General features: G+C 37.4%; 1 protein-coding gene across 1 annotated transcript in view; it reads left to right on the top strand.

The window, feature by feature from the left end:
- The first annotated feature begins 4,147 nt into the window (after positions 1-4,147).
- Positions 4,148-16,512, top strand: part of btbd7 (BTB (POZ) domain containing 7) — a 30,283-nt gene continuing 17,918 nt past the window's right edge. The window contains exons 1-3 of the mRNA XM_032546669.1: positions 4,148-4,502; positions 10,520-10,725; positions 15,039-16,181. Of these exons, the coding sequence (XP_032402560.1) occupies positions 10,644-10,725; positions 15,039-16,181 (1,225 nt within the window). The 5' untranslated portion in view covers positions 4,148-4,502; positions 10,520-10,643. The remainder of the gene's footprint in view (positions 4,503-10,519; positions 10,726-15,038; positions 16,182-16,512) is intronic.

Here is a 16,512-nt window from a genome sequence, read left to right as displayed (position 1 = left end):
TGTGAACCACAAAGAAGAAAAATGTTATAACTGACGACTTATGGAAGGCAGTTTTATCATAAAACCTGTTTCTTCTGACTATCCATTCTAGATTTCTAAAACTATACTTTGACTAGACACAACTAAATGTCAAATTAAACAACACAAAATTTCCATAACGTGTAAATTAAAAACTTCTGTCTGAATCTGTGTCAGTAAAGTTTATTTTTTTAACCACTTTTCACAAACAAAAGTCCTGAGAAACAGTAACTTAAAATGAGACAGATTTGAAACACAGATTAAACAGAAAGTCTGCTTAAATCAGAATAATTTGATGTTTATTTGGTTTCCTCCGGATGTCAGGGAGTCGATCTCTGCCGGTATTCTGGGACGTGATGCAGAATCCATCCAGCCGGCACCAACAGGGCCGTCCCAAACACACACAGGGCAAAGGCCGACTGCTGCAACGCAGGCACAGACATAATCTGAAGTTTTTCTCAATTTCTTGTGTGATAAACATTTAAAACTGCATAATAGCAATTATATATGTCACTTATAGTGATTTAATGTCTCAAAAAAGCATGTAAAGCAAACTAAACCAAGTAATTTGGTTTAGTTTGTTGTGAAAATATCTTATTACACTTGAAATGAGACAAAACTAACTTACAAATAATTGGAGCTTTTTTAAAAGTTAATTATTCCTTAATGTTTTTAATTATACTTCCACTGGCTGACTGTTTCACTTATAACAATACATTTTTCCTAAACGTTAAATAATCTGCCAGTGGAACCAGAACTTTTTCATCAATATTAAGGAATTACTGACTTAAAACAAGCTCCTATAGGCGTCTGAAAAGTTGTTTGTAAGTTAGTTTAAGTGTATTAATATATTTGCACTAGAAACAAACCAAAATACTTGGTAAAATTTTATGTTTTTGCAGTGCAGGACCCTAGTTACACAAACACAAGCATGTTAATCAAGTTTTAATGCAAATATATTAGTTCACTAAAACTAACTTATAAATAACTTTTCATCAGGATATAGTAGTTTGTTTTAAGTCAATTATTCCTTGATATTGATGAAAAGTTCTAGTTATAAGTGAGATTATTTCACTTATAATTAGAAAGTTTTTCCTAAAAGTGAAATAATCTGTTAGTGGAACCAAAACTTTTCAGATAAATATTAAGGAATAATTAACAAAACAAGCTCCTGAATGAAAAGTTACTTGTAAATTAGTTTAGTGTAATAAGATGTTTGAATTTTTCTCTAGAGACTAGACCAAAATATTTGGTAAAATTTTGTATTTTTCTGTGTGTCTTCACAGCTCATAACCACATGCACAGTTATATGTTGTCCTTCCATGAAATTTCCCTCGCTGCTCTGGTATTCCTAACCGGTTATAAAAGCCGGTCCCAGAGGACAGATCAGCAGGTTTATAGTGGCGTAAATGTTTGCTGCTGTGTTGCAGTCGTATCATTGGATCCTTTTCAGAGGCCAAAGCCTGCAGAATGAATTAAACATCTCCCCCACTCTGCAGAGGAGAGCAGAGTGTCCGCTTGAGTTCATCGCATTACAGCCAATAAAGTAACTCAGAAGAGATTCTGCTCTCTTGAAACAGGTTTGTAGGTCCAGTGGATCTTAAAACGTGGTTAATTTAGCAATGTTTCATGTTAATTTACATGAAAACGACCCTATTACAGATCACATTTATACCACAGTGGATTAGGGTTCATTTAGGTAGAAAAAAGGGAGTACATTACTGCCAAAAAACTGAGAAATTTTCAAACTAATCTCAGAAATTTTCTGGAAAAAACATGGATATTTCTGTGTTTCACAGGTAAAAACAAATTTAAACTTTTGAAACTCAAATTTTCAGAACATTTCTGAGATTAATCTAAAAAAAAAAAATCTGAGTTTTTTGTCTCACAAATTTTTATCTTTTGACAATCAGAAAATTACAAGTATTTTCTCAAAAAGTTCTAAGAATTTTTCAGCTCCTAAATTTCAACTTCTGGAGCTCAAATACTTTCTTGTGTTTTCTATTTTTAAAAAAATCTGAACTTAAACTTTGTTTTTTTTTGTTCTTTTTTTTTCTAGCCCATTTTTACTATTGGAGCTTATAAATTTTATCGTTTTTTTTCTAGAAAATTTCTGAGGTAAATCTAAAAATTTCAGATTTCTTTTCTCACAAACTTTCAACATTTGACATTCACAAAATTCCAAGTTTTTCTAGAAATTTTCTGAGATTAGTCTCAAAATTTCTGACTTTTTTTTCTCACAATTTTTCAACTTTAATTAACTCATAAATTAATTAATTTATTGTTTTTTCTGAAATATTGCTGAAATTAACCTCAAAATTTCACATTTTTTATAGCAAATTGAAACTTTTGAAGCTCAGAAATTTCCAACATTTTATCTAGAAATTTTCTGAGATTAGTCTCAAAATTTCGGACTTTTTTTCTCACAATTTTTCAACTTTAATTAAGTAATTAATTAATTAATTAATTAATTAATTAATTAATTAATTAATAGTTTTATCTAGAAAATTTCTGAGATTAATCTCTGAATTTATCTGCATTTTTTGGCTGAAATTTACTCTTTTTATTTTTTTCTGTCTAGAATGGCCCTAAGTTGCTGTCATACATTCCTAGAACATTATTATAAACAGATTTGCTCAAACTGGAAAAAAAACAGTCAGTCCTACCACTGGGCTGATCTTTTCCTTTGGCGGTTTGCTGTAGATGGTTTCCCTTTGGTTTTGCTGAACAGTTTTCATGAAGAGCATCCTGGTCAGTGTTGCTCTCCTGAAGATGGAAGACATCCTTCTTGCTTCGCCTCTCAGTCCGTGTCTTTAACTTAAAGGAAATGTTTCTGCATGAATCCCCCTCCACGTCCCCTGAGGCACAAGCAGATAGGATCAACTTTAACAAGTTCCCATCGTTCATCCGAGGAGGAGTCACTTCCATGAACCAAAAACACTTGAAATAACAGGAAAGGGCTTCATTAAGGCAGCACCAGTGGTCTAGGTTGTGTGGCTGCAGGAAAAGCACAAAATATGTTAGATTTCTGATTTGGCTTTGAATAAAACCCTAAGTGTAACACAGAATAAGAGGATGGTTTAATTGTTGACTGAATTGCATTCAATGCTAATCAGACAAAGCAATAAAACGTGATAATTGCATGACTTGTCACTTCATCATAAGAAAAAATCTATTTGTTGCCAAATCAGATTCTTCTCATTCAAGAATATCATGCATCTCTACATATGATGCTGCAAGTTACAAACTAATTCAATCTATATTTAAACTTCTGTTTACCAAAGATACCTGATAAAATTAATTGTTTTGTCATTTTCTGTTGTTTTCGACAGTAACACTAAATAACCACTTCCAGTACTAATCCAGAGTAGCTTTACACAAGTTAGTTACACAAACCTCCATCTTGATTTCTCTGTTGATTAGCAGAAATTGAACCTCAGTGCATTAGGTGTATTCTGGCGCCCTCATCAGGATGCAAAAAAATGATCTGCAGTGGCAGATAAATTAATTAAACACATTAAATCGCTACTATCATACTTATATGTGAGGTAGTAAGTGTTCGTTTTGATTTTTAATAATATAAAATCACTATATATTTTATACGCAATACATGCGAGCAATAATTGCCTTATCGCACTTTAATTTCCTAAATGTCTGTCTCTGATAAGCAAACAGACTTGTATTGTAAAAATCTAGTAGTGTAAAAATCTATATTAAGACATATGCTACATCTCTGAGCACTTTGGTAAATTTTGTTTATGAATTAATTAGTAAATTAAATTAATAAATTAGTCTTGTACTTTTTCTCCACTGTTAATTTATGTAAAGAATCGCTAGAGGGCGCTCGCAAATGAAAAATTGGCCAATCTGCTATGAGTTCTTATGTTCGTTTCTGCAAGTAGAGCGAAAGAAGCTGTCAAGTTAGCGGAGCTTTCATTTCACTTCCGGAGTTAAGAATAAGCACACCCAAATGTTAATGCGTTAACATTTAAAATGTTTTATCTGTATCAAAACTAGAAATGTATTAAGGTTAACTGTAGATGTTTAATATTCGACTAGCGTTCATAGATAGTTTCCGACTATTCACTGTTAAGTTTTATTTTGAAACGCTAAACCGGAAGCTGTGATTTCATTTCAGCCAGCTTGGGCTCGTTGGCTTCGGGATAGGCCGTAAAAACCACCCAACAAGGCGTTGTGGGGGAAATACCGAGCCGAACCGAGATTAAATAAAGCTTTAGTTCAGTTTTAGGTGGAGATAGATTCTGAGAAATGAGGGGAAGTCGACGGAAGTGGAAAAGGCTTCGCATTTTTACGGTTTAATTTGGTGGCTGACGTCGATCGGAGCGTAATGAGCAGAGTTGGAGAAAGAAGGAGCTGAGCAGCTTTTTTTTCCTCCCTTCCTCTGCTGATCAGACAACTTGGACCGGACTGAACTGCGCTGTGATCCGGGTGCAAACTATGGACAGGAAGCTCTGAAGTTCCAGGTAAATACGATCCGAACGGTTTCTATTCAACAGATGTTCCTCTGCTTCCAGGAAAACACCGAAGAGTTAAAGCCACAGATAGCTAAGCTAGCTGCTGAAGAGCTGCTGCTAATTACACTGAAGGGGGACTTAGGAGGTCCGAGGAGGACTGAACAGAACCGAGGAAGTGTCAGGAGGACTGAGACAGGACGAACTGGACCGGGGGGAACTGAAGAGTGTTGAGGAGGACGGAAGAGGGAGACTAGAGAGTCCTGAGAGGGACTACTGACCCTTTCTGATGGGGACAAAAAGGGACTTGGAGAGGTAGACTGACGAAGACTGTGCAGCACTAAAGAGGTCAGAGGTCGTTTGACGACATTTGAGAAGGACTGAGAGGGTTTGAGGAAGACACAACAAAACTAAAAATGCTTAGGAAGGACTGGGGAGTACTCGGACTGAAACGATTAATCGTGATTAATCAATTATTGAAAAAATGGTCAACTAATTTAGTAATCAATTAACCATTAACTGGAGTATACAGACTCAAAAAAGGCTGAAAGAACAGCACATCCAGAGCAATAATTAATGGACGGATGTCCAAAATGTGGCACAGGGGCCATTTGTGGCTCTCTGGAGAATTTTGTTTGGCCCCTCGGTTTGCAAGTATCGGGAGAGATTTTTTCAGACCAATAAAATTATCTTATATATATATATATAGTTGTTCCCCTTTGGTTCTCTCAGTTTGACAACTTGGGCCCTAATAGCAAAAAGTTTGGATACCAATGAATTAAGCCAAAACTGTTCCAAAAATACATACATTTTGCATTTAAAATTGACAAACAAAGCTTTTCTGTAAATATGTTTACCTAGAACTACTCAATTTGCATAGTTTTATCTTCAGCTGTTTCATATTTTGTAAAAATAAATCTATTTAGAACCTTTTGCTTTTGAATCATTAATCAGTTAATCTAAAAAATAATCACTAGATTATCCTTATGGTACTGCATTTTATGTAATAACATGTTTTTAGTGTTTATTTGCATATTTTATTGTATTTCTAATATCGTATTAAAATAAGATTATGTAGTTAATAAAAAATCTGCAGAATGTGCCATTTAAAAAAAAAAGATCACTTACTTGCTAGAATAATAGTTAGTTTGAACCCTACAGCTCTGGATGAGGATGGAGGACTTATCGGGACTCTTTATTATTTATTATTATTTTCAAACATTAATGACAATTTCCATCAATGCTGCTCTGAAATAAAAAGTTTGGACTCTTCTCTGACCTTTTCTGCTTCCCTCACTGATCTGCAGAGCTCTCTTGTCTGTCATATGTTAATTAAATAAAAGTAGATTTGCATCGGCCTTTAAAGTGACTTCTCTGAGGAGCAGTTATCTTGAGATCTTGAGGAGCCATATGCAGGCTGTGATAATCCTGCAGTAATCTCTGAAATTGTGGATCCACTCCCGGCCATTGTTTCAGATCCTCTGTGAAATGTTTTTAGTTGAACAGTCTAAATGCTGTTGCATTGATCTTTAGATGACTGTAATTGTTGAAGTTTTATCCTCAAAAACCAAAACTTGGCATGAAGTTAAAGGAAGTAAACTCTGAGTATCTGAAACGTCTTTGGATGCTCCTTTCTCTGACTGACTGAATGGAGAACAAAACAATATTATTGTTTCCTGAGATTCATTCCCCGAATGCAGTAATTTTTATTCCGAAAGATCCTAAAAACAAATTATTGGTAGAACAATGTTTTTGGTTTTGTTTCATGGCCTCCAGAGCTAAACGCGACCAGCTGACTGTCGACGTTGAAAGGGGAACTGTGCAGAGGAGCAGTTTGTATTGTTAATTGTTCTCCGTGAGTCATCGAAGACTTAAATAGATTTTACCATTTCATTGTTCCTATTCTAGGTCTGCAACTAACTATTATTATTGTCATCAATTATTCTGATGAGTAATTAATTAATCAGATTTTTAAAAAATGGGCATATTCAAACCACATAAATGTTTTTTATAGAATATTGAAAATACATTAAAAGATTCAAATAAATAGTTTACTACCTTTTTTAAATAAGAAAATAAACATTTTATTGCCTAACATGCAATAAAATTGCATTTCTGTGGTGAATTTGACACAGGTGAAACTAAAAATATGCCACTTGAGGAGTTTTTGATAAAACATATGTGCAGACAAAGGCGTTATTTTATCTTGTATGCAAAATGTATCTATACTTTGTACAGTTTTGGCACAATTACTGCTCTGAATATGTTGTTTTTTCCCCCGGCAAATGACCTTTTTATTTCAGTGTGTATCCTCCAATTAACGATTAATCGATTACTATATTAGTTTTATCAAAACGGTTTGGTCTTGCAAATAAGTTCTTAGACCTCAATGAGACATTATAAATAAATGAAGGTTAAAAAAATAGTTGATTATTTCAATGACTGATCATAATTACTCTGATTAATTGTGATAAATCAAATTAATTGCAAATAATCCGATTAATCGTTATTAATAATGATTAATCAGATAAAAAATTAAGCTAATTTGATTTAAAAAACAAATTAGTTTATTTCAATAAGCAATTAATCACTATTAATCTTATTATGACATTAATGATTGATTATAATTAATCTGATTTATCACTATTACAATTAAACTGATTAAAAAGCAAGTTTGTTAGATTATTTTAATAGTTGATTAATCACAATTAATATGTTTAATCACGATTAATATGATTAATCGTTTCAGCCTTTTATTTACAGTCTTTTCTGATTCTTTTAGTTTTTCGTGCCTCCTTTAGTCGGGCCTGTAATCAGCCTAATGAGAAACTGATTTAATTGATTGGGGCAGCCTGTCGCTGCCTTCCCTGCAGTCATCCTGCTTTCTCAGGGAACGGTGTGAACTGTTTTCCCATCCACCTGCAGTCCTCTCCTGCAGTGTGATGATGTGTGCATCGACACGTCACAGCTTTGGAGGTCAGGTCACTCTTTGTTAGAAAGTTCTGGTTTCCCTGCGCTGCTCTGTTTTATGACCTCGTTTTGGAGCACATCTGATCATATCAAATATCTCCCGAGTCAAACCGAGTCTATAATTACTCACTATTTCTGTCCAGCTGGCTTTGCGAAGCACACAATGCCCACATCTCACAGGTCATGTTACAGGTTTTGATGCAGCTAAACTGTTAATTGACACTCCAGCAATGTTAAACTGAATGAGCTGCTCATGAATGAACACTGAAGATATGCTTCTTTTTTTTTTTTAGCTAATTGATTTCTCAGGTTATAAAGATACTTCCAGCTTCCATTTTCTCTCGCCATGATGAGAAAATCCTCATTAATGATTGATGGGCCCCAGCGAGTCATTTGAATAATGAATCCTCTCCTTATGTCATGCATTTTCAGGTAGATCCAGTTGTAGTTCGTGTTTTGGTTCTGTAAGCCTTTCATTGTGTTTTAAAACAGGAAGAAAAGGGAAATGCTGATACAAGGTGAGCAGCTTGAAGTGTGAGGGGGCAGGGAGTGTCTCCTGTCACCTCTCATTAGGGACGCATAGTCCAGCTCAAACTGTGTCTGCAACACTAAACCAGTTCTGTTGGGAGCAAAACGCAACCAACAGCTCTTTATTGAGGCCTGAATGTGCAGAAAGCAGTCTTAAAGTTGCACCTTTACTGGAGATTCAGGTCTCAGTAATAAACTCCTGGATGAGGCTGTTATAATTCTGCTGCTTAAGTTGAATTTGGGTTCTTTTGTTTGGCTCCAAAGTGTTGTAAAGGTGGGCGTTTATGGTCTCGCTTATTATTGATTGTGAAAGATTTCTTATCATGGTAAGAATTTTGATTTATTATGGTAAATGTCAACTGTTGATGTTAAATAAAACTGACAGTGTGATTGGGAATTTTGTTTTTGCTATTTTCTAAAAAAATTTTTGTCTGAAATTTTGCTAAATATAGAAAGAAAGTGGATCAGTTGATAAAAGTTGGGTGAGTTTTGTTAGCGGTTTGTTATAATTTGTTAATTGGTGCATTTGTTCATTCATTGGTTCATTTTTTTGGTTTGTTGGTTCATTGGTATGTTGGTTTGTTCATTTGTTGGTTCATTCATTCATTGGTTTGTTTTATTCATTGGTTCATTCATTCATTCATTGGTTCATTGGTAGGTTAGTTCGTTCTGGTCAGAAGTTGTCGTCCTCTCAACATTAGACACTTCTGGGATTTCCGACAGGATTCTAAACACACGTCATTGTGTGTTAAACACATATTAATGTGTGTAGTTATATATATATTTGAGCCTATAATTTTGTACATTTTTCAGTTTGTGAACTTATCAGTTGCTTGTTGCACTCTCAAAAATGAGGCGTTCAAATGATCACAAAAAAAAAATCACTCATCATGCAGATGATGAGTGGCTGGAAACTTTTACTGGAATTGTAGATGAATGCCAACAACTTCCTACAATAAAATCTGCTTTTATTTAAGACTATAAATAATAACGTAATCAGTAAAGCCTTGGTTCATTCGTTGTCATTTGTTAATAAAATAAAATAAAAAGTCCAGTCTGGTCCCAGTTGATTCTTTGGATTTTATGGTGATCATGACATGTTAACGATCAGGTTGACGTCACATACTATTCATTTTCTCCACCTACCTGCAGTCAGAGCTAAAGGCTGTATTTAAATCTGTTTCCACTTCTCTGTAGGTGCTGCTGAATTAATCTATCACCCAACTGCAGGTGGCAGATTCCCAATACCTGTCCTGTCGCCTTGTTACACTAAAAACATTTTCAAATGACCTAAGATATTAATTCTGATTCTCTAAATTCATGCTCCACCATTACCATGTAATGGGCATAGGACTGGAATGTCCTGTGTTTGTGTATCTGTTTGTTTTAATGTTGAAGCCAAGCTACATCTGCATTAGATTTGTTGTTGACTGCAATCAGTTTCCTGAGGGGAGGAAGAGGAAGTCTCTGTTGAAGATTGCAGATAAAAACCTAAACACGAAGATCTTAGAAGGAAAACTCCCTGAAGTAAAAACCTCAGAACGTGTTTTTTTAAATCCACACAGGCCGTTGAAACAGCCAGGACGGCTATGATTGATCGCTGCAGTAAAATCAATGTGGCTGAAAGGAGGTGATGGATGTAATTAGGTGTTTCTCTGTTCAGCCTCGTCAACGCTGGCGCCGCCGGGCGTTCATTATCTCTCACAGGGTCTGGGCGACACGGCTTAAAAATAAAATATATCATTTGTTTTGCACAAAATCTGATTTTATTTTTCTTTCCCACTTTCTTTTCTAAAAAGAAATCACAAATGACTGAGAAAAACTTTGTTCAAATAAAAAAAAATATTTGAAAAATTATTTTGAAACAAAAATATCAAAAAAAAAATTGAAACTAAAAAAAGAGTTACAAATACTTCTCAGAATTTAGTTGGGTTTTTTTCCCACAAATCTGAAAAGTAGTTTCAACATTTTCTTTGTTAAATTTCAGATTGTTATTGTTTGAAGCTGAAAAAAATTGAAATGGAACAAAAACCAAAAGTCTGTAAAGTAGTTTTGAAATTTTTTTCTCGGTTTCAAAACTTTTTTTTTTCAGTCTTAAATTTTTATTTCCAGTTTAAATTTTTATTTTTTGTTTTTGTAAAATGGCTTTTATTTCATTCATCGCCTCTGCGAGTTATACAGCAAAGTACTAGGATTGTTTTTAATTATTTAATTGTACTGTGTAAAATACTGTGGTTTAATTCTTGATATTAACACCTTATTCTCGTAATATTTCATCTCTATTCTCCTAATGGTTTGACTGTATTCTTGTAATATTAAAAAGAGGAAATCTGACCCTAATATTTCATCGTAAAGTTGACCTGATGTCAAGCAACGTGATTCACTCTGAACTGTGGAAGGTGTGCATTGGTGGAAAACAAATCCAGATATACCAAAAATTAAACCAAAAATTTGATTGAATTGAGATGCTAGACGCAGTTTGACTTTAACTTTCTATTTGTTCTCTTTCCCCATTTTTTTGGGGGGTTCAGCGGCCGGGGCCTGGGGCTTGGAGGAGGGTTCAGGAGGTCCATGCCCGACCCCCACAGCTGAGGCCCGAGCAGGATGACTCAGCACCCGGGGGGCCCCCCAAACAACAAGTGAAGAGACGTAAGGATGGGGGCCAATGGATCCAGTTATCCACACTCCTGCTCCCCGCGCATCGGGGGAAACATGCAGACGCAGCAGACCTTTATAGGTAAGTTCATTTAAGCTTCTCCATGCTGCGTTAAACTATCTCTGTCGCTTCTCATGTAGGTTAAAAACCTGATTTTAATTTTTTTTTTCTGCGTAATGAACCAGTATATATGTCTATCCTTTCTACAAATGCATACTAATATGGCTCTGCCTTGCACTTACTCACACTTTAGATTAGATTAACCTGCTTCCATGGCAACTGATGGTGCAGGAGGTGAATAATTTTGTGCATAAGAGCTCTTGAACCAGGCTGTTGACTCATAGAGCCGAGGCTGGAGCATTAGCAGGCGCTTCCATGTGCCTTTCTCTGCCGCTTGGCCTTGTTTTGAAGCATAGTCAAAGGCAGGCAAGCAAAGAAATGCAATTTCAAATCTCATTGACCAGAATGACATCACAAGAGGTATTTTTATAATTTTACACCCTGTGGACAATATGTTTGCGTGATATGTTTATTAAGGCTACAGCTTATTTTAGTAATCATTTGTTCTGATGATTAATCGATTAATCGGATAAAATAAATTAGCATATTTTACAGATTTTTCATTTAACCACTTAAACCTTTTTATGCAGTTTTACTAATACATTAAAAGGTGCAATCAAAAACAAATAATTCAGTTGCATTTTTTCACTAAAATAAATATTTTATTGCCTAAAATGCAACAACAGAACGTTCTTTTAGTTAATTTGTATGGGTGAAAAATATTTTTGTACAAATTTGGTTTAATTAGTGCTCTGTTTTATTTTCAGCAAATGGATTTTTTCTGAGTCTCCAGTTAGCGATTAATCGATTACTAAAGTAGTGACTTATTTAAATAATTGATTAATCATTATTAACCCAATTAATCGTTTCAGCTCTATTTTAGATTCTTTGTGGTCACAGTATGTTTTTTTGACTTTATGCTTTGTTAGTGCTGCAGCTAACGATTACTTTAGTAATCAATTATTCTCTCGCTTATTGTGACTTATTGATTAATCAGATAAAAAAAAAGTGGCACTTTCTACAGATTTTTTTGTTTCACACATTTTGAGATGTAAATAAATAATTCAGGACCTTTTTTAAATAAGAAAATAAATATGTTATTGCTTAAAATGCAATGACAGCTTTTCTTTACGGTAGTTTATTTGGACGGGTTGAAACTGAAAAGATGCTTTAGCTTAGTTTTAGGCATCTTAAAAATGTACATTTTTATCTTAAATGCAAAATATACATTTTGCATAGTTTTGGCTTAGTTGCTGCTCTGAATGTTGTTTTTTCATCAAATTGCCTTTTTAAAACATCTGTTTACTCCAGTTAACGATTAATTGATTACTAAATTAGTTGATGATTATTTCAATAATTGATTCCTCACGATTAATCCGATTAATTGTTTCAGCCCTAAACATTAAATGAGAGGTACACATTTCAAAGCAGCCCTTTGAAATGTGACCCTGGTTTTAAACTGTTTCTCTGACAGAACAGGCTGTTATTTTGCTGTGATAGCTGGTTTTAGAGTTGAATTGAACCCTGACTGTCTTCTTGAAGTAAGAGAAAGAGACTTCTTTGATCTTCCTGTGGCGTTATCATGAGCTTCGTCTGAGAGGTTAAAGTTTCGGTTTCTAAATGAGTCGAGCCCCAGTTTCTTTTGAGCGGGGGGGGAAACTTCAGAGTGAATGTATTGTTAGAAGAGCCAAATGATCTTTGTTGCCTGCGCTGTCCTGGAGCCGCTCAGTTGATCTGGCCCGGCCACAGATGATTCAGAGTTCCAGTGATTACTATGTGGGTCACATTGATGGATCCTGACAGGAGGTCAGGCGGAGAGGATCTCCTTGGCAGAGCCTCCGCTGACGTACCCACGCTGTCTCAAGCCCAACATAACTGCCATTTAGTGGAATAGATTGGTCTAAATCTGTGAGAATGGCTTAAAGTTTATAGGGCTGAAACAATTAATCGGCTGAATCATGATTAATCGATTATCAAACGGAATCGTCAACTAAATTAGTAATTGGATAAGCATTAACTGGAGATCCTAAAACGTGTCATTTGCTGACAGAACACCCTCAATTAAGCCACAATTACATTAAAAATATGTTTATTTTGCATTAAATATGAAAAAACGACCTAGAACTCATCAGGTGGCTTAGTTTTACCTTCACCTGTTCAAATCCTTTTAATTAGGCACCTTTTTGTTATCTATTTATTAACTAGTTGATCCAAAAAATAGTCAACAGATCATTTGTAGCATCATTCGCTACAAATGATCAAGTGTACACTAGAGGAGTTATAGGTTATTGCATTTATGGCAATAAAACGTTTATTTTCTTATTCAAAAAGGAATTTAATTAATTGTTTATTTTTATTTTTAATATTATATAAAGTAAGCTTAAGTGGTTAAATGAAAAATCTGCAAAATTTGCCAATTTTTAAAATCCGATTATTTGATCAATCGTCAGAATATTTGATAGACTAATAATCTTTACTTGCAGCCCTAAAAGTTCACGAAGGAGCACAGCGTCTTGATTGGCTGTTACTCTGTGAGGAACCAATTTGTGCTCTGAAATCAAAAGAAACGGGGATCCTGGATATCTTGCGTTGCCGCTGAACGTGATCCAGGTGCCTGATCAGGCAGCGTGCGCCCGACCTGCAAGGGATGCCAGAGGCAGGTTGTGTTCCTGTGTGTCCGCCTGCAGCAGTACCTCTGGTATGACTACAGAAACTCAATCAAATCTTATTTGTTATTGAATCACCTACAACTGGTTGCCCATGAGTGGCGTTTTGGTTCTGTTCAGGCTTGTGGAGCCAACACAGAGGTTATTCACACACACTCATGGGTAATTTAGAGCCTAATGGAGAGCTTCTGGGCAGTGGGAGGAAGACCAAATGTCTGCAGAGAACCCACACAGGCTCCAGAGAACATTAATAAATCATACCCAGAGGCTCACGCCAAGATTTAACAAAAAGCTAGCTTCCACATCACCTTGGACCCTTTTAGCAGATTAGTACTAAGGGTGTTTTCACATCTGGTAGTCTGGTAGATTTGGTTCAGTTGGGGACCAAAGTTGCAACATTTGTTACATTTTCAGCTGATGCGGTTCCCTTTCTCATTTCACTGTCAAATCAAACCCTTTAAAAAAACCTGTTCCCCTCCTCACCTGTGGAGGGCGCTGCACCAAGAACCATGACAAGAAATGTCACAAAAACCTATGAAAAAGAACATGGAGTGCAACTTTCTTTATTGTAAAATGTAAACACAAATAGAGTAACGTCAGATTTCAGTGTTTTTTGTTTTTTGGGTTTTTTTGGTAAAAGACCACAAACTATTTCTCCTTCTAGCGCTAGACTCACACGTTTGTTTTGGATGCATTTACCCAGAATGCCCTGCGTTAAAGTCCGCTTCCTGCTTTTGGAGCTGTCTCCAGCGCGTGGCGTTCACATATGCATTCTAACTGCGTCAGAATTCACTTTAACCGAGGTTTGCAGGCAGATTGAGTTTTCTTTTTTGGTCCGCATCAAAGTTGTGTATTCACACCTCTCCAAACGAACTGGACTTTCTAGATAAACAAACTGGATTTTGATTGAAGCAAACTAAACCAAAGCTCCAGCTTACACTCATCTCTGGGTCAGACAATACTACAGTTCATATCAATGATAGAAACATACCGCTGCATCTCAGTAAATTAGAATTCATAATGATGCTAGCCCAACTTTTGGAGCTCTTACAGCTTTAAATCTACTGGGAAGTCTTTCTTTGGTCGTTCTTCCAGAGACACATTTTTAAGGCCAGACACTGATGTTGGACAAGAACGCCTGGCACCTTTTGCTATCCAGTTACTAAAATATAATCCAAAAAAATAATCCACAGACTTTTAGCAGATTTTAACAGATAGCCCGACTTTTCACTCGCGTTTCAAAATGCCTGACTGAAAATCTGAATATCTGATAATAAGTAGAGGTGCACCTAAACCTTTGTAGATCAGCCGATACTTCCACTTGAAGCTGATCTAGATGAGATTGATAGTTCTGATCTACCTTAGCAAAGCTCTAAAAATCAACCACTGTCCTCTTTTGCTTTGTTGTTAGAGGTTTGACTGACCCACCAGGTCATGTCTGCGTGTTTGCTGTTAACGATAGTCACCCCACTCTTGCCAACTCAATGACGTTCTTACTATATTGAGCAACATTTCAGACAAAAAAGTCCTTATCGGCCAAAGTCGGAATCGGCAGATCAAGCTTTATAAAGATTGTTAATCAGCCAGAAACTGCAATCAGCGCACCCCTAAAAATAAAGCGAAACATCGTTTCCTCCTTTGTTATTTCTTCCTGTGCTTTTGTTCCAGGAACGTCTTCGTACTCCCAACAGGGTTATGGCTGGGAGTCCAAGCTATACAGCCTGGAGCACGGCCATGAGCGACCGGCGGACAGGAAGAAGAAGAGCCTGGGTCTGGCGACGCTCAAACGGCGGTTTATCAAAAGGAGGAAGTCCAGCCGCTCAGCGGACCACGCCCGGCAGATGCGGGAGCTCCTGTCGGGTTGGGACGTCCGCGACACCAACGCCCTGGTGGAGGAGTATGAGGGAACTGCCGCCCTCAAGGAGCTAAGCTTCCAGGCCAGCCTGGCCCGCGCCGAGGCCCCCAGCCTGCAGCGCGACCTGGCCGCGCTCTATCAGCACAAGTACTGCACTGACGTGGATCTCATCTTCCAGGGAACCTGCTTCCCGGCTCACCGCGCCATCCTGGCCGCCCGCTGCCCCTTCTTCAAGAACCTGCTGTCCTCTTCTCCCGGTTATGGCGCCGAGGTCCTCATGGATGTCGACACGGCCGGCATCGACGTGCCCATGTTCTCCGCTCTGCTTCATTACCTGTACACGGGGGAGTTCGGGGTGGGCGGAGCCGAGGACAGCCGGCTGCAGAACGTGGACGTGCTGGTTCAGCTCAGCGAGGAGTTTGGTACGCCCAACTCCCTGGAAGCGGATATGAAGGGCTTGTTTGACTACATGTGCTACTACGACGCTCTGCTCAGCTTCTCCTCTGACTCTGAGATGATCGACGGCTCCAACGAGAGAGGGGCGGTCGCCGCGGTGCCGACGGGCTCAGGAGGCGGCGTCGGTGGCGGGGCGACCCCAGAGGAGGACCTCAGGGCCCACAAGGCCATCCTCTCTGCGCGTTCGCCGTTCTTCAGGAACCTTTTACAGAGGCGCATTCGCACGGGGGAGGAAATGACGGAGCGCACGCTGCAGACACCCACCAGGATAGTTTTGGACGAGTCCATCATCCCACGGAAATACGTGCAGGTCATCCTCCACTGCATGTACACGGACGTGGTGGACCTGGGGCTGGTGCTGCGCGGCAGCCCGTCGTCGTGCAGTTTGGGCGAGGTGCAGGCCCTCGTTTCAGGGTGCAGGGGGGCAAGCACGCGCACGGAGGAGGCCATGGAGCTCTACCACATCGCACTGTTTCTGGAGTTCAGCATGTTGGCCCAAGGTAGGAAACCATCTGCACACACGGAGACGGCGAAATTAACCAGAGATCTGTGTAGGGCTGAAGTGATTCATTGTGATTAACAGACAATTTAAATAATCATCATCTAATTTAGTAATCGATTAATCTTTAACTAGAGAATACAGACTTAAAAAAAGGCAATTTGTTGAATGAACAACATATTCAGAGGTGTAATTAAGCCATAACTGTACAAAAATATATACATTTTGCATCTGAAATAAAAAACCCTCTTTTATCTGTAAGTATTTTCTAAACAGAAATCCTCAAGTGGCCTTTTTAGCTTCACCTGTTCCAAATTATTTTCTTTTCTTCC

Source organism: Xiphophorus hellerii, chromosome 19 (genome assembly GCF_003331165.1).
Source record: "Xiphophorus hellerii strain 12219 chromosome 19, Xiphophorus_hellerii-4.1, whole genome shotgun sequence".
NCBI lineage: Eukaryota > Metazoa > Chordata > Actinopteri > Cyprinodontiformes > Poeciliidae > Xiphophorus > Xiphophorus hellerii.
The sequence above is the reverse complement of the archived record's forward strand: the minus strand, read 5'-3'. Positions and strand labels throughout refer to the sequence as shown.